Below are 22197 nucleotides of genomic sequence, written 5' to 3' on the forward strand. Positions count from 1 at the left end.
GCAGTAACTAAGTCTTAGGAGAAGCATTTCAAATCTTTTAGAACTGGAAAACTTACAAAAGCCAGGAAACCACCAGATGATCAGCAGTGGGTGGAAAGGGGCTGGGGCCATCTGGTGAACCCTAGAGGGCCAGATTGGGACCCCAGGTGGGCCAAATTTGGCCAAGGGGTCTAAGGTTCAACACCCCTGCTACATAGAGTATATTTAAAAATGTACATTATCTCTGGTTTTGCTACTCATGCAAGGCAAGGAAACTGCAGCTTCCCATACCCCCCAACCACTGAAAATCTTGTTCAGCCATCGTTCTGGCTTCTGAGATTTTAGCAGTCATTGTCCACACACTTTCAAGCATATCTTCACAGTCATAAAAGGTGAAATTTTTATATCTTTTTAAAAACAAGAAGCAGATTTTCAGGAAGATTAATCCTGCATTCACCACCATGTTTTGTGCCCCTGCAAAATTGCAGTACATGCAGTACCCTGCTGATAGTCTTGCTCAAAAAGACCATTTAAAAGAGGGTTGGCAATGGCTTGTACATGAACTCTGAAGTTTCGGTTTGAAAGACTTATCTTTGGTCCTCACCACTGATTGTTTTCAATCAGAGCTTTCCATCATACCGAAGACTGAAAAAAATCTCAAGAAACCATTGAAGACACAAGATACTTAAATTCATCTTATATGCCCTTTATCTCAAAGGAAAATGGATATAATCATAGATCACAAGTAACAGTTTCTCAGATAGTTTGCTTATATCCAACGCTGCACATTGTTCCCACGTTTAAAAAATGTGAGGAACCTAACTATGCTGGGCTATTACTAGAGATGCCCAGTACATTGCACATGCTTTCAAAGAACAAAATATATTTTTCTGTTTAGAAATAGAAATGTTAAGAGTACTGATATCTGGAGGTTTTCAAAAGACAACCCAACAGATATTCTGCTTCCTTTACATTTTTTCATCTGTAATATGAAACAATTTTACCTGCTCATTTTAGTCTATAGAAAATATTCTTCAATGAAGCAGGAATTACCTCTGGTCTTGAAAACACATATCCATGCATAACTTTGTGACAAAATACTGCAGAGTGTTAAAAACCTAATAACTGCTTCCAAGTGGTTTGTGCACTTATATTAAAGGTACAATGAAGTGTTTTCAAAACTCATTCCCACATATTGTGGTTTGAAGCCATCAAAGAACAGATTTGAAAACTTTATACATATTAAAGCACTGATAACTGACATGGTGAAGTTTAACAATGTGTATTAACTGAGGCAGTCTTTGGGGAGAGGTAGAAGTTCCTTTCTAACTTTTAATCCAAACTTTTCACTGTTCCTCCAGACCCACAGACAGATTTGGGAAACAAAATGATTAGTGTTACTTGTCTTCAAGCTAATAACTCAGCATTTTAATGTACTTACTGCAGTGTTAATGTGTGGCTCTAAATATAGGCTGACTGGTATTATTTACTTCCTCCCTGTTTCACTGAGAGCTAGTTCAGACAACACAACAGCCCATCATGGGTTAATATACCCGTGAGGGGCTGCGGTGTGTACCGTCCACTACTACGAATATGCAACCCCCAGCCAGCAGTTGCTTTGACTTGTTGTGAAAGTTAACCCTTGCATAACGCCAAAACAGACCATGGGTTCTCTGCAACGGTTGTTTAACCCTCAAATAACACCCCCCCCCCCCCGGTTCAGATGACATGACAAACCACAGCAACCTCCAGCCAGGGCTTGCATATTCATAATGATGGACGGGACATGCTGCAGTGCCTGAGGGTTAATGAACCTATGGTGGGCTGTTGTGTCATCCAAACCAGGATTCATTGTCTTGGTTATATATAGAACACAATTTGCAAGATACAAATATGATCCGGGGTGCTTCCAGATGGGCAGCTATTAGTGCTACACAATCATTGCTCTTCCACTATTAGCTACAAGTGGAAGTGTAATTGACTTTCCATTCTGCACGGGGTATTGTGCTTTTTTAGAAAGTACGTCTTGCTTACACTGGTGTGGACATGCTATGGCATGTCCACACTGCTGGTTGTGACATAGCTGTGTGGGTGGGGAAGGGAGAGGTTAGAATTCACCTGAGCAGCAAACCTGAGCAACCATTTTTAATAATTCTTCCCTCCAGCCATCATTAAGCTATTATTTAACGGGCATTATAGTACTTATTTACTGAAGAGCAACTCCCCAATTACTTTCTGAAAGGTTAAAAAATTATAAAGGGTTTGATGCCCTCCAAGGACATTTAAAAACAACCTCTCTTTTTCTGCTGTCCCCAACCACACATGCATTGGGGGAGAAGCAAGCACGGGCAGCCACAATCTTTCTTCATGTTGAATTCAATAGGCCTTACTCCCATGTTAGCATTATTGTGATTTGGAGGCTGGAGGAGTGCATGTGGTGGGGAGGGGGAGTCTTTGAAACCTCTATGGGTGAAAGTAAAGTGGATATCAAGTGACCTTGAGCTTGCTTAATTCAGTTCGTCCCCATCACTTCCAAGTCAAGGAATAAATGGGCTGCTGAAAAACTGCATTTCTCCCCATCCACACTTTTTCCACAGCTGTCAAAGCAATCACCTTAAGTTTAATTCAGGGGTTGGCAATTTGTTGGCCAAAACATCAAGAGGGCCACAACTCCCATCATCCCTCACCATTGGCCATGTTGGCTACGGCCGATAGGAGCTGTAGGCCAAAACCGCTGTAGGGCCAAAAGTTGCCCACCCCTGGTTTAATGGATCAGATTCTCAAGTTGTTTCAGGAAGTCATTTTTCCCACCTATGTACTTAGCTGCTTGTCTTTTCCTTTCTTCAGTGTTTCTAATATTATTTTTAATTTGCATTATTATTTTAATTTCACTATAGTGCATTAAGGCCAATTTAAACATTTTGTTAAAAATGGGATGCTAAAATGGTGCTTGCTGAAAGAGTGGATTGGGAAGCCAAGCCCTGGGACAGCTGGCAGGAGGGGACCAGATAGGGAGCACAAACATGCATGGACCCATCAGCCAAATGTAGCAAGTGGGGACAGGGGGCGGGGAGGGCATCAAGCCAACAATAACATTTATGGAAGACTGCAGCTCTTTCACTTCTGCTAGGAATCTCAGTACTTTGGCTTTTCCTCCTTAACTGAAATAACGCAAATGATTATTCTTTTTAATATCGGTGTATTAATAGCAATTAAATTTTAAAACACACAAAAATCCTATGGAGCAAAATGGCACTGAAGGAAATGAAAGTGCACCCAGGTAGAGAAGTGAGGAGGTGGGCTCAGTCTCCAAAAGGATTACTGACTCTGCAAAACTCTGCCTCTTCAAAAAGATGGATGAGTAGCACAAGGGTAATCTACACTTACTGAGATAACGCTGCTGTTTTGTTTGTTACAAAGAAGTCAGACTTTCTGCAGTCCAGGAAAAGATTGAATAAGCACAGGGAAAACACAGGATCATGACTGGGTGATTGTTCAATTTATAGGGCACCCACATGGTGCAAAGAGCAGCCTAGTGTAGCACCCAGGAAAAATAAATTTTGGAAAAAATCAGTTCACTCAAGCAAAATGCATACAAAGTAGTCCAAAATAGAAGTGAAATGCTTATTTACTTTGATTGCAAAAATGTTTTACCATGCTGATTATAAAAAAATCATAACAGAATATTCACACATCAGTCTATCATACTGTACAATGGACAACAGAATGCTAAGTGATAAACCTCATTGTGTTAGTTCAAAAAGTTGCCTTTTTGAGCTAAATTACATAAGGCTTTTCTGGTACCAAATGATCAAAAGCAGTCTTTGCCAAAGTCACAGCAGCTTGCTTATTTTTTGCCATGGTCTTTCTCTGAATCCAGAAGTGCAGAGCGAATTCCTAATTTCTTAAGCTCTTCCACTAGGTCTCCACTTTGATGCATCTGGAGAAGTATGTCGCAGCCTCCCACAAATTCACCATTGAGGTAGACTTGAGGAATAGTAGGCCAGTTGGAATAGTTTTTGATTCCTAAATCAAAAGAGAAAAGGCAAGTCAAACCAAATGTTTCCAGACATGTTAGACAACTTATAATGCTTCTGAAAGTCCAGGGAGGGGCAAGGCAATTAGACTACCGTGGAGATAAGAAAGGAAATGCACAGCCATTTTGCATGGCTTATTGGACATAAGTCTATATTACTGTTGTCTCTCCTTTTCTTCTCCTTGAAGGAGACCTGTCCATTTGCTCTTCCTACTGTGTAAAACACTATTTACACTGGCAGCATCGTATAAATCAAATAAGGCTTCAGGCTTCCAAACAAAGGTTATGACACCCACTGAAATTGTGGAAAGTTATTAGTGTGTGCAAATCCAAAAATGCTGCAGACCCTGTTTTTTCAAGCTAGAGACAGAAGGAGTATGGGGAAAGAGGAAAGAAAGTAGGAGCTGAGAGCGGAGTGTGAAGTCATATAGCTGCATTTAGAAATCAGGCAAATGGGAAAGTATAAGGGTCATTTATTAATTTATGTAGGAGCGCAAAGCAGCATTTTAGCCCAGCAGCTCCACAGGTTAGGCTGAGAGGTAGCAGCTTGCCCATGGCCAATCAGTGAGCTTCATGGAAATTTAAACTGGTTTCTCCATAGTCAAACCAAATGTTCTAGCTATTGTAACACACTAGCTTTCTGCAGGAAAAGGAAGGTGTATACATGGTGAGGTTCCTAGCTTGGGAAAAGATAGTATGTTTTGAAAACATGATTTCATACCATTTGAGGAACACCAGCATAAAGAACTGTATCACTTCAACCGGATTGCTTCCTACCATTTAAAAACTTGCTATCTGTATATTTCAAATATTATAGTATTCAAATTGGGCCTGCAACCAGTTGTCATTGCACTGGTGGTGGTGGTGGTGGTGGTGGTGGTGGTGGGGTCCTTGGGGCACAATCTTATGCATGTTTACACAGAAGGAAGTCCTACATGCACAGGATTGCACCCTTAGAGAGTTTTGTATTTCTGCAAACCTTGGGATTCCCCGGAGCATGTCAATATTTCCCTCTTGTTTCCCATTTGTCCCATTTTGGCCATAATCCTGGCAATGCTCACTAGCTGAGTTGCTTTTAGAAGAAGTGATATCTCCTTTTGAGCTAAGTGGTAATTTGACCTATATTCAAATTCCAGCACCGATCCTTTGCCAACTGATTCACAGGAACTACATAAAGAGTAATGTGACGCTTTAGAAAGAAGTGTTTTTACAAAGATCTAGTACATCTGGGACCTAAGCCTAAACATCTTTGCACATTAAACATTGTTGCACTGTCTCACTGCTTTTATACATTTCTTTATTCTGTTTGGCAAATATACCTCTGTCCAAATTCTTTATCTTTTCCTAGCAGACCTTGGGAGTTCAGGGAGTGGTGTAAACTGTTGCACACATTCCAGAGAAGTGTTCTGACATATGCTGTAGTCCCATAACTAAATTTCAAGGGCACAATTTTTAAGACTTCATAAGGCTAGCACAGAAGGTCATGAACTACTGCTATGCCAACAGCAAGTCCCCGAGAGGGTCTTAATGCCCCTGAAGCATTGTACCACTCCAGAAACCAGGACGCACTAACACAGTATAGAAATTCTATGAATCCCTGAACATACAAACATGAATTATATTGAAAGTATTCCATTACTGATGTTCTGTAAGTGTTTTGGGTTTCTTCTTTGCAAAGACCTCAAGACGAACACACTTTATTGTGAAATTTCTCTCCCTTCCCTACCCCCCCCCCACAGAGAATGTCTATGTCCATAATAAAGGATTAACTTGGACTATCCTCCCTTTCTCACCAAGTATGATGGGAACTATAGTTCTGTGAAGGAAGCTAGGGATCTCTACATACCCTTCTGTGAGTCCAGTTCATGGACACTCCCACGCAGGAGCTGCACAGTAGGAGAATGTTTTAATACTTAAAGATCGCAAATGGCATTCACATATAGGGGAGAGGGAGAAGAGTTGCGGCACTCGATACAGGCAATAGCAACTAGATGCCTGTGAACCACATTCCCCATAACATTCGCAAAATATGTGCTTTGAGGGTGGAAGGAGCGAAGAACTATCATTTTCTCAGGTACAAGTAATTGTAGTATATGTTGCCAAAATGCACAACTGCACTACCTTGAACATAATTGGATCAGACTTGGAAACAGACATTTGTCACTGGCAAGCAAGAAAAACTTCTAGGCAACCACATCTGGAAACTTTTATTAACTGCTGAAGTGTTGAACCTTTCTTTCCTGGCTATAAGTGTAAAGGGAAGAACTTAGTACGTGTGCATGCCCAGAAACAGAAAAAGACAGCCTTGTGTTGTTAACATAGGACAGAGTATAGAAATCAGATGCATGTTTAACCAATGTAGATTTGAGCATCTTACACGAAAATGTCCTCATACTTGCAATAAGAAATGCAGGAAATGCCCCAAAGCATTTGCACAGCCAGATCCAATTCATGCTTACAAGTAAGTACCAATACTTACCCCTACATAAGCATGAATGAGATTACAGCATTAATGTCACATGTGCTCTTAAAAGTGCTCTTAAAACAGTCAAGATTACTTAACATAGATTACTCCTTTTGCTATATGCTCTTTCAACAGATGCTTATGGCAACCAATGCTAGGTTTTGAAAAAAAAATCTATGTGTTTTTTTAAGTACACATTCTGGGATAGTGTAACACCTGAAGTGGAATCACATGCATGATCACAACATCAATGTGGTTTTTTTTTTTGAGCAGAAGAAAGGCATCTAGCATTTTTTTCTCATAAAAGTAGCAGCTGCTTCAATTTTCTGCATATCCCCTCTTCAGCCATTACTACTCATGTGAATGGCCTGCACATGTCAGTAGTAGTTAGTTATAGGTTAACCAGCTGCAGTAATGTCTGCATCAGCTCTAGCTTGCATTAAAAACCATAAACATCAAACAAGGGGATGGTATTCATTCTCTGTTTCTTAATCATGAATACAAGGCTGCAATTTTAGGGAGGGGGACAACAAGATGTTTAAGAAGAAAGGCTAAAAGTGGGTGCAGATGGAAATAACATGCCCTCTATGCATTGCTCTTCCATTGGTGAGTCATACCCTTACCTAAGCTGGATTGAATGAGTGATACTACCATTTTATTTTTACTACTGCCACTTACTTTTTGTGAATGGAACTGGGGGGGAGGAACTAGACACTTTTGCCTTTTAATAGTTGTGTGGAAGAGGGAATTTCAGGAGGTGCAGCTCTTCTTTCCCTGTACATAACAAGCTGCACCTGCCAAAATGCCTTCTTCTACACAATAGAAAGAGGAACAGAAACCCTGTACTCCTTTGCATCTGGGTCAAGCAGAAAGAAAGAAAGATTACTATGTACAGTTTTAAAAGAGTCTGAAACCGTGGATTACTACTGTTCTGTAGCATTAGTATGCATAGATTAGATTAGGGTGCTTCTAGACAGATGGCGCCAAGTGCTACCAATCAAAAGGCATTCTGCAGCTATTCTGTCTTTTTCTCCTTAATGGATTTTTTTTCCCCAATGAGAAAAAGGATGGAAGAAGCAGTGGGAAAAGTTGGGAGCAGTACAAGGTGAAGACAAAATTGTCTGGACCCCCTACAAAATACAGGGCAATTGCACACACAAAAAACCCTTGTTTGGAAGCACCCTAGAGCTTGTATGGTGGACAATATTGGATTAGGACTAGAGATGTCGGGGTTAAATTCCTGCTCGGCCACAGTACTTACTGGCAGCACAATCCTATTCATGTCTCCTTAAAAGTCCACTGAATTCAGTGGATCTTAATCCTGGGTAAATAGGTATACAATTGCACCCTGGATGACTTTTAGCCAGCCTTTCCCCCTCCCAACTTTGAAGCTGAAAAGGTCATTCCCACAGTTGCACGGCCATCCTTCCCACCTCCAGAGCTCCAAAGTTGGGAGGAAGGTGGTGCGAGGGGGAGCCTTGGCTGCCATTTCATGAAGACACCTCATGCACTTTCAACAAGCAGCATCCAGCAGTACACATTCCCTCTCATCTGGCCTTTCTTAAAGGAAAGGTGCCACTGCCCAAAGGCTCCCCGTGTGCCTTTCGGAAGCAACGTCCTCACAGTACACTCTCAGAAAGTATCCTGTGCATGTTCAGGCAGGAATGCCGAACAGCGGAACCTCACCACCACCACCACCCACCACCCCACCCCCTTGAGGAAGATAGAGGAGAGTGCTGGGCTTCCACTGCCTGAAGGCTGCCAGGCAACAACTGCACACACTCCTTCCTGAGGGAAATGTCAGCAGGGATGGGAGAATGATTACAATATCTGGTTTGGCCAACCAAAAGTTGATGAACCCTAGCCAACCACTATTTCTCAGCCAAAGCTATCTCACAGGGTAGTTGTGAGAATAAATGACCAAACATACATGGAGGATGGGTAAGAAACACTATGAACACCAACTTAGGGTGCAATCCTATGCATGTTTTGACAGGAAAAAGTCCTACGACTCCCAGCATTCTGGGAGATGTAGTTTTTTTCTGTCTAAATATGCAAACGATTGCATTCTTAACTTCTTTGCAGCCCTTCTGTGAGACTTTTTTGGCGGAAGAGTGGGGTAAAAATACGGCACATAAACAAACAATAAAATAAACAAATACAAAAGTAATGAAGTTAATCAAGATTTTTTAAACATGTTATTAGTGGGTGGCAGGTTGGCGCCTAAGGGCGGGCTGGAAATGCTGAAGGGCACCAAGAGCTCTGCCGGGACCAGTTTCTCGGCGAAGGGAACGGGAGTGGCGGAGCGGACCGACGCAGCCGTTACCTTGCCGGAGGTCGGAGTCCTGGAGGACGTCGTAGGCGCGGTAGTCATTGACGCCATGCAAGCGCAGGATCTGCACCACCGCGTTGCTGAAGCCGCACTGGGGCTGGGCCGGGCTGCCCTTCATGAAAACCACCACGGGGTGGGCGCGCACCAGCCGCTCCACCGCCTCCTTCGACCCGTCTCCCGAAGCGCCTCCCTCGCCCCCGGCGCCCGCTCCAGCTTGGCTCAGTGGCCGCACGAAAAGCCCCAAGGGCCGTGGGCCCCCCAACAGCCGCAGAGCTGCGGGCAGCCTGCAGAACGAGCCGCTCATGACTGCCGCCGCCCCGGTCTCCTTCTCCCCTCACAAAAGTATTCCTCTCAGGCGACCGTGCTCGCGGCGGGCCTCACGGAAATATTCCCTTCGGATTGGTGTGGATAGATGCCCGCCCGCTAGCGAATGCCGGTTGAAGAAAGGTCAATATTCCTGTCAATCATATTCAAGCGACCAGTAACTGTGTAGAAGGACTTATGCACTTTATAGCCCCGTCCCGCTGACCAATCAGCGAAGGCAAACCCAACATCGGGATTCTGATTAGTTAACCACATTAGCCAATTGCACGGCGCCGCCTTGGGCCTTTAAAATCCCTCTCTGCAGACCATCGTTGAGGTTTTTCGTGACTAGGCTTAAAAGTGGGGTCGGGGGTCAATCTCAAGTGAGAGGGGAAGGAAAAAGTTAGACTCTTGAGGAGACACGAAGCGCACAGTGATGTCTTTCCAGTTCTATGGTGGCCTGACTTGGTGCCCTCCAGATGTGTTGGACTACAATTCCTAGCATCCTCAGCCAGCATGGCTGGTGGATGCTGAGAGTCGTGGTCTAACGTATCTGGGAGGGACCAGGTCAGGGACGGCTGTTCCGTGGGGAGAAGGAATGGCAAGGGGGCGGGGTCACCTTCCGTTTCCTGTGTAATCTTAGAGGGAATGGCTGGCCCTCTTACTACAGGTGAGCATGCAAATGAGGAGCAGCTTGAGGTAACAGGAGGAATTTGGGTTGAGTGAAATAATATTTTAGATTGGTATAGCGTTTTAAAGTGTTCAGTGTGTTTTGCATGCCTTATGTAGCTGTAATCCTTACAACAACCCTGTAAGGTAAGTGTATATTATTATTATTCCCCATAGTGTGGGGGGGGGGGGAATGGCTGAGAGTGACTTGTGTAACACCACCTAGTGAGCTTATGACAGAGGAAAGACTTGAACTGGGGTCCTGATTTCTTGCTTGGCCTGCAATTTCGTACCCACACATGAAGGTGCCTGTACAGAAGAGAAAATGCCTTTTGTACACTTGACCTTTCAGTACAGTAAATATATGATATTGCTGTTAATCTTGGTGAGTAGAATGTGGCAGTCTCATGTGTAGTGTAAGCATGGAATGGATAAGCAGCCACGTTCTTAAATATGGTGGTGAAGTGAAAATTAATATCTAAAAATTCTTATTAATGAGGGAGAAACCATCTTGGATAGGGAAGGTAAAAACCTAGCTGTGTGACTTATCCATCAGTGACGTAAGGGAACACTTGAGTGATGAATTAGAAGGTAAAATGCAATTGAATTCAGATATTCTAACATTGGTAAGTGTTTCAAAGAAAGCTGCAGCTCAAGGCTCAACTGGCAGAAGGAAGCTTGCACATTTCCTAAACTGCGAAAAACACACACTAGTTTTCTCTTCTGTAATGACATGGAAAGTACAGAGTGAAGGCTATATGACGCACCTAGAGAAGTTGCAATTGGAATTCAAGAAGTTCCTTTCATTGAGCAGTATCTAATGTAACACCACTGCTAATATAAATTATGTTGCGCTAGCATAAATGATGTCTAGAACAACGCCAATAGTGTTTGCTGGGGAACAGGCTTTCTGAGGAAACCTGTAGCGCCAGCAAATCCTATTGGCATTGTGCTACAGGTCATTTATGCTAGTGCAACATGATTGACGTTAGTGGTAGTGTTGCATTGGGTACTGCCCTTAGTACAGAAATAAGAAAGCTACTGACTATTTTTTCTGGGTTGCCCAAGGATGCTTAGCAGCATCTTCAGTTTGAATTAACTGATCTCTAGTCCTCACAAGTTTGTAGAGCAAGTATCTAATTCTGATGTTCCACAGTACTTTTGATAGATGAAAATTCAGGAGTTCATTGAACCATGCACTCAGATCACCTTCTCTTTTTTGGTAGCATACAAACATTTTTGGTGTTGAGCAAAAGAGCGTGAAGATCTGTGTTAGCACAATGAGTATCTCCAAGACTACGTTTGACACCAGACGTTCCTGCAGTGCTATGTTCCTCAGTGGAATATGGCCTGATAACTTGTTGCTGGAAATAACTGCAATTATTAATAGCTGACTACATAAATGGAAGGTAGCAACATATAGCTGCTACTTTCAAAGAAAGCTGCAAGTACTTCCCACCCTGGTTAATACTGATGGAAATGTCATCAGTGGAATTGGGATCTCTGCCTGCTATAAAGGTAATATGAAACTAGTCCTAGGAAAATCAGCATTGCTGAGCTATTCCATTCATTATATCTAAGTGGAACCTCCAGGTTCAAGGGCATTATTCTTTTGGAATACCAGTTGCTGGAAGAAGGGGAAATGGCAGAGGATGGTTGCTCTCATACCTTACTGTGGGCTTTCCAGAAGCATTTGGCTGGCTGCTGTTGAAAGCCAGCACCACAACAGGGCTTTTTCTAAGAGTTATTATATAAACTCTAGAAGGGAAGTCATGTTAGTTGGTTAAAGAAAAGGCAACAGGCTCTTGTGTAACCTTAAGGACTAACACTAAAAGGCTACCAACTTTTGTAGGCAAGAGCCTGCTTCGACAGCATCTGTAGGGGCTTCCTTACAAAAACTCATGTCACAATAAATGTGTTGGCCTTTGAGGTGTCACAAGGCTTTGCAGATCTTGTACGGCATGCCAAGCTATCCATTCATCGCAGTAAGTCTGCAGCCTTGAAACTGCCCTTAGTTACATTTGTACTCTGGGTCTATTGGCTTTGCAGAAAGAGCATCTGATCGAGGAAGCCGAGGCAGGACTGTAAAAAGTAATGGCAGCTCCATGTGCAATGTTCCTCTGACATACCTAGTACTGTTGCCACGGAGATAATGATCATCCCAGTGTCATTATCCATCTATCAACAGTAAGAGTAAATTTGCTGTGCGATATTGTTCAGCAAATGAAGCATTTCTGTTGAACACTAAAAACTGCTACATATTCGAGTATGGATGGTCTTTAAAACCAGTTAGTACATCTGTATGCTTTATGTTCTGAACATATCAAAATTGGTAACACTTGCCTTTTGTGTGTGTTTTCAGGTTAAGTGACTCAAGTCTTCCTCATCTAATCCATAACTGAAGATTGAGTGTCATAAATGCAACTGGTCAGGAATAGTGTTCGATACATAAAATAGTGCAGCTTTTTGCCTGCAGATGTTTCCTTTTCCTATTATGAATTTTGAATAACTTGGGGGCAGAGGTGTTCAGTGCGACTTGCTCTAGTAAGTATGCTGTGGATGTCAGTCATAGTCAATTGTTTTGCTGGTGAGACTCTGTGCTCAGAATCTAGTCATATATCTTGCAATATTTTTGTTGGGCAACTTAAAATCAATTAGAGTTTCCCAACAAAATACTCCTAGATGCTGCATTCATGACACAGAGTAGATTTACAAAGAACTGTGATGAAATATCAAGTGCTCAGAAATAAACCAAATATTAACTTTTATGTAACTTTAGCCTTTAGAAGTAATTCTTGTAGAGACATGCACAGAGCCTACTTAATCTGGCCATGAATTGCTGCTGGTGGGTTTAACTTGGATTTACTTTTGAATGCTACCATAATTGGTTTGAATGCCTTAAAGGTTATGGATGCGAATCTCTTTGGTTTAAATTTTAGTTGTTCATCTTGCCCAATCTTGCATGTTTACTAATGGTGGTGTTTTTGTTCAGGGAGTTGTTGCCCTAAATTATCAGCTGTTCTCTCTTACATGTAGAAAGCAGGAGTTCACATATTTTGGCTGGATTTAGTAGCCAGCCATTATTTGTAGTCTCTATCACAACCATACCTCTTTCAAAGCTTCTGACACATTTGGAAACTCTAGGGAGGAGATGCAAGTATTTTGTCACTTCTCACTAGTAGGTGGCTGGCATTGTAGCTGTTGTGAATGGGCAAACAAACTTTGTGTATTTTCCTCCATTCACAGGTGGGACAAAGCTTGACCCTCCCCACAAAATTGACTGTTGCCATGCCCCCCCCTTCTACCATTGGGGACCAGGGGGCTGCATAAACAGCTATGGCAGACCGCATTTTGCCCACCCCTGCTTTACAGAGTACAAGAAGATGGATCACCTAGAAAATAGAGCTAGCACCTGCTTCCACAAGTGTGTGATACATGAAATGGCCCCCAAATTGCAAGGACATTTTAGTTAAAGTCAAAGATATTATGGAAAGTGTTGCATGTCTTAAGTATTGCTAGAACCTTTATAGCAGCTAAATGGAAAACTCCAAACCATCCTATGTTAAACTGGTTCAGTAAAATATGTTCAACAGCTTGTATGTATAAATTGACATGTTTAAAAAGAATAAAAAGGAGGAATGGAAAGACAAACTCGTTGAAAAATGGATTTTGTTTATTCTTAGAACTTCAGTTTTCAAGACAACATACTATTATCTCTCCCCTAAAATATACATTTTTTATATAATTGATCAACAACCTGAATGCTTTGCTCCTGTCTCCTTTACCACTTCCCCTAAAAAAAAAACTCCGGGGCTTTCCTTTTGCAACATGGAGATTAGAAAGACTCCAAACTCATATCTGACTACATGGCCTCTCCTTTCATTCAGATCCAGCAATCCTTCTGCCTGGATGCTCTTCCCTGCCTTCTGCTCTCCACCAGTCCACACCGCACTTCCATCACTAGAGGTAGGGAAAATATCAGCCCAGTACATGCATTCGAGTCAAAGATTGTGCTCCTGAGCATCTACAGGATAACTTTTACTGCTGAGTCAGATGCCATATACCTGCAGTTAGGCTAGGCAGAGATCTTGGGTCAAAAGAAACGTGGTTACCAAGCCTGCTTGAGCTCTTGCAGTTTGCTATTTAAAATCAAATCACTGGCCAAGCTCAACCTTGACACACAGTGGGGGTGGAGACTGCATTCTCTCAAATAATTTCCAGAGCGGCAATTGTGTTCAGCAAAAACAACAAAGGGTGGTGTAGAGTGTACTCCATGAAAGTCACAAATTCCTTGTTCTCTGATGCATAACTTTCTGGCAGCACACATGCCAGGAGTGGGAAGGGGCCAAAGCAATACAGCAACTAGGTCTCCCCTCCCCTTTTCTCTTTATCTCTCCAGCACCTCCTCTTTCTCCCATTATCTCCTCCTGTGTGTCTTCTTCCCTTGTACCCAGTGCAGCAATTAGCCTTAGAAAAAAGATCCCATTTCTGTGAATGAATGCTGCATGGTGTGTATATGTGTGTCTGGGAGGAGGAGGAGGATGGATAGAATCCAAAGGTGTTACAGATTCCTCACCTATTACATATAATGTGTAGGAGTCATGTATATACAATGCTATGCTAGGCAGCTCTGAAACAGCATCGGGCTCTTCAGCCTTCATTGCCTACTCTTATCGTAGAGGGGGGTGGGAATCTGTGGTTATCCAGATGTTGGGCTTTATTTCCCATCAATTCCAGCCTGCATGGCCAGTGATCAGAGTAGATAGGAGATGTAGACCAACACTTGGAGGGCCACAGGTTCCTCACCCCTGCAGCATCTATCTACTTGACTTCTGGACTGGTTAATTTTTTGCTACTCCCATCTTTTTTTTCATGATAGAACTCAAGGTAGGATGCATGAGGTTCTCTGCTGTCTCCCTTACAGGCCCTGACCAGACCCAGACCTGCTTCACTTCAGCAAGATGGCTGTATCGCGTGTGCCCTGGTAGCAATTACAAACTAGTTGTCTCTCATACCTCTGTGCCTGAAGATGGCTCCCTGCAAGGATGATTATAAGCAGGCACAGAACTGAGCACTGCTGTACCTGTCTATCTTTTGACTTTGGATCCAATTACCCAAGACATCATTCCTACAGTCCAGCTTGGGGATGAGCTACAAAACATTGGAGTAAGCACTGCAGGTGTGAGTTGAGAGTAGATCAAAAACAAATGAGTGCTTCAGGGATAGAACCTAAGGATGCATTTAATTATGTTTCACCTTTATCCCTCATGGGCTGAGAATGAGTAACTGGGGTCACAAAGAAGTACAGAACAGAATAGGGGTTTTCTTTTTCCTAAGGAAAATTTAGAATGTGCATATTGGAATGTGGTCGTCACTGACACACACAACATATGCTACTACAACACATCTGTAGGTTTTCTTTGTGTGTGCTCATGCTTGTGCTTTGAATCTCATTTCATGACATTTCGAAGCCTACAAAGTGGGGAAAAATCCACAGGGCTAGGAATTTGATGACAAAAATGTATCTTAAGTGTGTGGAGAGTTTTACTGCTGATTTGACTGCTCTTCCAGCTTCTGGTAGGCTAGGGATGATTCCAAGGGGCTGTAAAGGCAGACACTCTCTCCAAGTATTTCCCACTAGTTTGATTGCTCCCCAAGCTTTCAGTCAAAGTATATTAAGGTGCAACATAGCATGGATTACATTTTTAGAAAACCTACAGGTGGTTAAAGGAGAGCCTTTCGCTTGCTCCTGTTGCAAGCATTGCTGCTCCAGTCTCTTGTGCCCAGCAGCAGTGCAAGATGTCCTGCTGCTGTCTCCCCGCTCAAGTGCCTCAGTCTGAGGGGTCCATTGTGTGGGGCAAGGTGGCTACAGGCACAGGTGTTCTCCAGGACCACCTTGCCCACAATGCCTCACTCTGAGGAAGGCGTTAGATGGTGAACACTCACTTCTGTTGCAGAATTTTACCCTTCTGTCAGGCTCAGCCAGAGAACAGACACCAACTTTTGTTTGAGTGGATAGGGCAAAAAGTTCTGCCACTTGAGCAGAAGTACAGTTAGGCAAAATATTTTGTTCCATTATAGGATGTGAAGTACAGACAGCATATCTCTTCAGCATTTCCTCGGCAAAACCCATCTACAACATACAATCTACATTAGTCAGTGGCTCATCTGATGTGGCTTGCTAGGTGCTCAACCCCTTCCAAACACTCATAAGGGATAGCTTCAGGAGGATCAGGCAGCGAAGAAGCAGGATTTAGAGTGGAATAACATTGCATAGGTGCCGAGTCCTTGTCTGAAGTAAAAGAACTGCTACTGAGTGAGGTAAACAAAGAGTTAAAGGAGAACTTGACACAATATTTTCAGAGACTTGAACAAGGAGGGCAGCTGCTGCAAGGGCTGCAACACTGGCAGACAGGGAGAAAACCTTGAGGCTACAGAATCAAGGAAAGTACTATAATACTAGAAGTTCTGAGGAGGAAGCGGCTGGGATGTGTGAAGTGTTTCCATCAGCTGCCCAGGCTGGTGGGAACACTTATTTTTCTAATGCCCAACTTGGCCACAAAAGTGGCAGCAACTGACATGGGGCTCTCCTTGTCCCCTGCCTCTTGGCTGACCCCCCTTTTTCCTTTCTTCTTTGCTTGACAAGCAAGGCAATGATTGCAATGTTCATTATGTTTTGCGAAACCTCGGTCTGCCGCCTTTCTTTGTTTATAATTGAAGATTTTTAGCCTAATCAGTTTTTGGCAGACAAATTTCAGGGCTTGTTCCTAGGAGTTTGATGTGCGCTTGGTCTAAAGTATTAAGACCAGCTGGTTTTTTATTTGGCCGATTTGCTTATTCATATAATCTAGCGCGCACTTTTGGGGGCAAAATAACTTGCATGAGTTGGTTCATGCCAGCCCAATTAGGATTTTAAGAAGTGACCACTGTTTGCAATTCTTCTCTAAAATTCTGTGGCTTTTCTCTGATGTTTCAAAATTTGACCTGGTCTTTCAGTTTTTCTTGGGAGTCCTTAAGACTCCACTCTCCAGAACTTATATAATCTCTTTATCATCAAAGAATGCTAATCAAAGTATACATTCACATATTGTAAACTTCCCACTGGTCTTGTAGGATTCTGGTGCCTAGCTCCTTCAGGGCTTCCCTCAGGTGCACTGACCTGGCCCTGTCAAATGTCCCGGTTACGGGAAATTGTTTGCTTAGATCATCCCTGGTATACTAATCCTATTTTTCTAAAAACCTACATGACCCGGGGTGTACATGTAATAAGTGGGTGTGTCTTTGGGAGGCAGTGGTACTATTTTTGACCCTGAAGACCCCATGTCAGAGTGGCTGGGTAGCTGGCCAGAGCAAACAAATGTCTTCACCTACAGAGCCCCAGCAGATACAAGGGAGGGGAGGGCAGACCACTGCAGCTAAGTCCATGAGCCAAGATACAAGAGGGAATCACACCAGTATATGCAGCCCTTGCATTCTAGGCTATAGGTGCGGCTGCCACATATACTAGGGCACTTTCACACCACAGCTTTTTTCCTCCTGGGTTGGGGACCCTTTGGAGGGCAGCAGGCAGGATTGCCTGGATGAGACCGCTGAGGGACCAGGGCAGACCCAGTCACCTGTACCAGCACACTCACACAACAACAGGCAACAGATTTCAAACAAGACAATGGCTCCAAACAAGCAGTCTTAGCCTAGTAAGTTAATCAGCCACTGTCCTCTAGCACTAATTTAGTCACTACATCCTTTTGCCTACGTGGCTCTCAGCACCTAAGCAACACTTTCCCATGCTAACAATGCAAGTGGCATTTTTCCACTTCACAGCACTATCCAATGCATGTTTACTCAGAAGTAAATTCCACTGGGTTCAATGGGGTTTACTCCCAAGAAAGTGTGGATAGGTTTGCAGCCACATTATCAGAGAAACCAGGGTCTTTATCAGATGGAGAGGAGGTGGAGAGAAACAACAAGGTGATTCTGTGCCATGAGAAACTGGAAACCACCAGGTGACGCTAAGGTATGTCCGGAGAGTAAGAATCCAGTAGGGCCATGTGATGTTGCACAAATTGTATCTGATGGCCTCAAACGACCATGGCTAAGGTCTTCTTCTCAAACAAAATTCAAGAAGATGTGGGGGAGTCGCCAAAGAGTGTGGAGTGGTTTACACCCATGGACTGAGTATACTGGAATAATGTGTGAAGTTTGCTTCCCATACATGTAAGAAGAGCCCTGCTGGATCAGACCAAAGGCCTACACTGGCTCCACAGTGCCATCCCTCTGTCCTCCATGCCATGGCACTTGTAATTTGGCTCCGCCTCCTGTCCTCACTCACTCTTCCCTGCTCTTCACCTAGCAGCTGGGAGGTTTGCACTGGTGCTCTTTTTGGGGATGACATCCCTTCCGTGTTTCTGTATATACACACCCACAGCTATTAGCTTAGGAGAACACTCCTTGAATCCGATGAAGTGGGCTCTCATCCACAAAAGCTTTTGCTGCAATAAATGGGCTGCATCCAGATAATGTTAGTTGCACTTGCATCCCATTGAAATCGATGTGAAAAGTTAGTCCTGATTAACTTACATTCCATTGGCTTCCATGGGATCTGAGTGTGACCAAGTTAGGGCCAATCCTATGCATATTTAGACACAAAAAAGGCCCTACATTTCCCAGCATTTCCCAGCCAGCATGGGACTTGTAGGACTTTCTTCTGTCTAAACCTGCATAGGATTGTGTCCTTAGTCTGGATCTAATGACATATAGCTACCAAAAGACTTCGGGTGTTTCAAGATGAGGCTTTTATCATCCTCCCTTATTCACGGAATTTGACAAGGGGGCCCAGACAACGTAGTCTTCCTCTCCTATCCCTCCTGTCTTTTCTCGCCACTTCTTTCTTACCACAGAAAATCCACTACGGAGGAAAAGGCAAAATAGCTACACAGTGCCTTCTGATTGGTAGCCCTAGGATCCCTCTCCATCTAGATTTTAGAGTGGTCAAGTGCCCTACTTTACAGAGGATCATCCTCTATTTGAAGGGCTGCCCAAGGGCTGTCCTCTATTTGACAGTGTCCTCTATTTGAAGGGCCGTCCAAGTCCATTTTAAAGGTAAAGAACCATGAGAATTTTTGTGAACTGCCTACGGAGCTTCAGCTATGGGGTGGTATAGAAACAGAATGAATGAATGAGAAAATCAAGCAGGGGCCTTTAAGTTGCCCGTCAGTACTTAGCAGCACCTACACCTATTGTAGTCTTCCCCAATAGGGCAAGATGTATTGTATTTCTGATTAAATTCTAGTAATCATTCCCAAATTTGCATCTATACATATACATGAGCATATGGGCATTTTACGTTAACCTCTTTTTGGGTGAGGTATTTCCTCTTTTTTGCCAGTGCATAAATTGCTAGCTTGGTGTGGAAGCACCCACTGTCTTTGAAAAAAAAATGTTCTAGCGCACTATGGTACAAACACGTTTCCCTGAAGAAGCTGTTGAAGGAGTATGTTTGATATGTGCATTGGTGGTTCAGTGGTAGAATTCTCGCCTGCCACGCGGGAGGCCCGGGTTCGATTCCCGGCCAATGCAACTCTAATTTTTTTTGCCTTGCACTTCGTTATAGTAACAAGAGTGTTTTTATTAAAGTTACACGTAGAAGTCAACAAAACCTGTGTCGCCTAAAATGGGGAAGAAATCCTACACGTTGTTTGCAACGATCAAAGCAATGTGTTTCAAACAGTTCTAGATGTTCATAGACCCAGTAGACAAAAGTATAAGTGTTTGGTGTGTGCTGGAGGACAACGACGCTTGAGACGAGAGAAAAATTCCCACGACTGCGAAAAGCTCTGGAGATGCCGGGGATTGAACCCGGGACCTCACACATGCGAAGCGCGCGCTCTACCACTGAGCTACATCCCCCAGCTACCTGTCTTTTCTCGGTAGGGTATATGTAGTCCACAAATATGCATGCTTCACTAAAACTGTTTTAGAAATCGTTTTGCGCACCTGTCTAAGCATGAAAGGGCAAGAAACTGAGTACACCCAAGCCCCAGAAGCCAGGACACTTGCGTGTGAAACGCTACAGGAACACACACAAAAGAGCGCTCGCTGAACATTCCTCCAGGATCACGTTGCACTTTGCAAAGCTCCTCCTCCTTTCCTTGTCTGACAAGCTGGCCGTCTCAGCCCGAGAGGTGGATCAGCCCATCGTCTATTTGCGTCGAAGCGAACCTGGAGGCGTCTTCCACTTCAATGTGTCGTTAGGAAAGAGACCTGAATCGCTACCGCTCTTTTCAACAAATCACAAAGCAAAGAGGCTACTAAAAATGTAGAAGTTCGCTTATTTTTCATTTATGTTCTCATCTGCGCCAGCCTCAAGAATGCTGGCTCGCTACATAGCAAGGAATTCTTTTTTCAAAAAGGTCTTATTTTCTAAATAGAAAGACAAACATATGAACAAGAAAATTACATCCAGTTTAAATCTAGTTGTTGACAGAGGGTAGTACATTCAACATATTTTCCCGCTTGCCTTACAGGCAAAACTTTATGTGGAATCCATTGGCTGCTCGGAGATTTTCTTTATGATTCTTCATAATAGCGGATTATATTTAGGGCGCAATCCTATGCATGTTTAGACAGGAAAAAGTCCTACAGCTCCGAGCATTCAGCTGAGGAATGCTGGGAGCTGTAGAACTTTTTCCTGTCCAAACATGCATAGGATTGCACCCTTAGGGAGCAACCCTATGACCACTAGACATCCAAGGGCAGAACCAGGGCTTTGACCTTGCAGGCCAGAAACCACACTTCCCACCGCTCTCTCTCTGCCAGCTCTCTCTCTGTGCTGAGAAAGTGTGGAGATGGGGGAAAGGGGGTGGTCATGGGAGCAGGGAGGGGAAGAGACTGAGGAAGCCACGTTATGCAGCTTTTTGTGTGTGTCCCGGTCTCCTTCCTTCCCCCTCCCCAAAGCGGCAGTTAGACAGGCAAAATCGCCCGTCTAGGCAAAAATGCAGGGTGGCCGGAGCACGGAGACCAGCATTGGGTACTCAACTATCTCAACAGGATTGTACCCTTAGTCTCTTTTCCGCAATCTGAGGAAAAGCTTTGACGGATGTTGCTGCATATGTCCGTTTTGTATATGACATCAAATCATGCCATATTGTATTAAAATCAGATATTTTAACTTTGCCTTTAGCCAATTTAAGTTTTTATGTCAATTTTTGTGCCATGACTATTTGTCCCCACATAGTAAGTAATAATCTCATTATTTGTTCTAACCATGGTACCATCATCCATCCCATAAACACTTTGCCCTCTCTGTGATTTTGTCACAGGCATGGCTTCCCTATTAGGGTTCCCTATCTGCAAGCATTTTCCTACTGGCAAGCAGCGTCCCATGTTACACTACTGTGGGAATGTGGAACATGTGACACTACAAATATTGTTGGACTGCAACTCCCATCAACCCTAGCAAGCATAGCCAATTGTGAGGGATGATGAGATCTGCAATCCAACAACGTATGGAGGACCACATGTTCCTTAGCCCTGTGCTACTGCCAAGTGTGTCTTTCCTATTGGCAAGTACTATTACATGTTTTAGCTAAGGCTGATAAATGAACTACACCCTTCTCTGGACAGAGATAGCCTAGCTACAGTTCTCCATGTTCTGATAACCTCTTGTCTGGATTACTGCAACACGTTATACATGGGGTTGCCTTTGAAAACTGTCTGGAAACTTCAGCTGATCTAAAACAGGGCAGTGAGATTGTTAACGGGACTGGCCAACGTGATCGCATCATGCCAGTACTTTTCCAGCTTCACTGGCTGCCAGTCCATGTCTAGGCCTGATTCAAAGTGTTGGTATTAACATTCAAAGCCCTAAACAGCTTGGGGCCAGGTTATCTGAAGGATCATCTCCTCCCATATGTACCTGCCCAGACCCTAAGATCATTTTCAGCAGTCCTTCTCTGGGAGCCCCTGCCAAAGGAAGTGAGGTGGGTGGCTACCAGGAAGAGGGCCTGTTCTGCTGTGGCACCCCAGCTGTGGAATGAGCTCCCTAGAGAGGTTCACTTGGTGCCTATGTTGTACTCTTTCAGGCGCCAAGTGAAGACCTTTTTATTTTCCCAGCATTTTAGCGTTGTAGTCTTTTAATTTTGCTGTTTTAAATCTGTTACTGTATTTTAAATCTCTACATTGCTGCTTAGTTTTATTCTGGTTGTATTTTTATACTGTTGTTTTAAGCTTTTATATTTTAGACTGTTTTTATTCCATACTTTGTGGCTTTAATTTTTGTGAAGCACCCAGAGAGCTTTGGCTATTGGGCGATATAGACATGTAGAGGTGCTGAACCTCTTTCAGGCTGAGGGCCGAATTTCATTTTGGAGAACCTCTTGGGGGCTGCATTCTGGGGTGAGGGGGCGGAAGGCAAAA

General features: G+C 43.5%; 1 protein-coding gene, 1 long non-coding RNA gene and 3 other non-coding genes across 5 annotated transcripts; 3 read left to right on the forward strand and 2 right to left on the reverse strand.

The window, feature by feature from the left end:
• Positions 1-669: 669 nt before the first annotated feature.
• On the reverse strand, positions 670-9190 carry GLRX5 (glutaredoxin 5). Its single transcript, XM_084857740.1, has 2 exons — positions 8806-9190; positions 670-4005 (listed from the first exon to the last, which is right to left on the reverse strand). Exons 1-2 carry the CDS (start codon positions 9113-9115, stop codon positions 3827-3829), a joined length of 489 nt encoding a protein of 162 aa, XP_084713866.1. The 5' UTR covers positions 9116-9190; the 3' UTR covers positions 670-3826.
• A 258-nt stretch (positions 9191-9448) lies between these two features.
• On the forward strand, positions 9449-13434 carry LOC146344614 (uncharacterized). Its single transcript, XR_014792266.1, has 3 exons — positions 9449-9784; positions 12146-12327; positions 13030-13434. It is a non-coding gene; the product is annotated as an uncharacterized LOC146344614 (long non-coding RNA).
• LOC146344615 (small Cajal body-specific RNA 13) lies at positions 11772-12045 on the forward strand. Its single transcript, XR_014792627.1, has one exon.
• A 5854-nt stretch (positions 13435-19288) lies between the features above and the next one.
• TRNAG-GCC (transfer RNA glycine (anticodon GCC)) lies at positions 19289-19359 on the forward strand. The gene has a single exon. It is a non-coding gene; the product is annotated as a tRNA-Gly (tRNA).
• Positions 19360-19617: 258 nt separating this feature from the next.
• TRNAA-CGC (transfer RNA alanine (anticodon CGC)) lies at positions 19618-19689 on the reverse strand. Its single transcript has one exon. It is a non-coding gene; the product is annotated as a tRNA-Ala (tRNA).
• Positions 19690-22197: the final 2508 nt, after the last annotated feature.

This window comes from Heloderma suspectum, chromosome 5 (assembly GCF_057233095.1).
Source record: "Heloderma suspectum isolate Gila_16-S chromosome 5, 16-S_ref, whole genome shotgun sequence".
Taxonomy (NCBI): Eukaryota; Metazoa; Chordata; class Lepidosauria; order Squamata; family Helodermatidae; genus Heloderma; species Heloderma suspectum.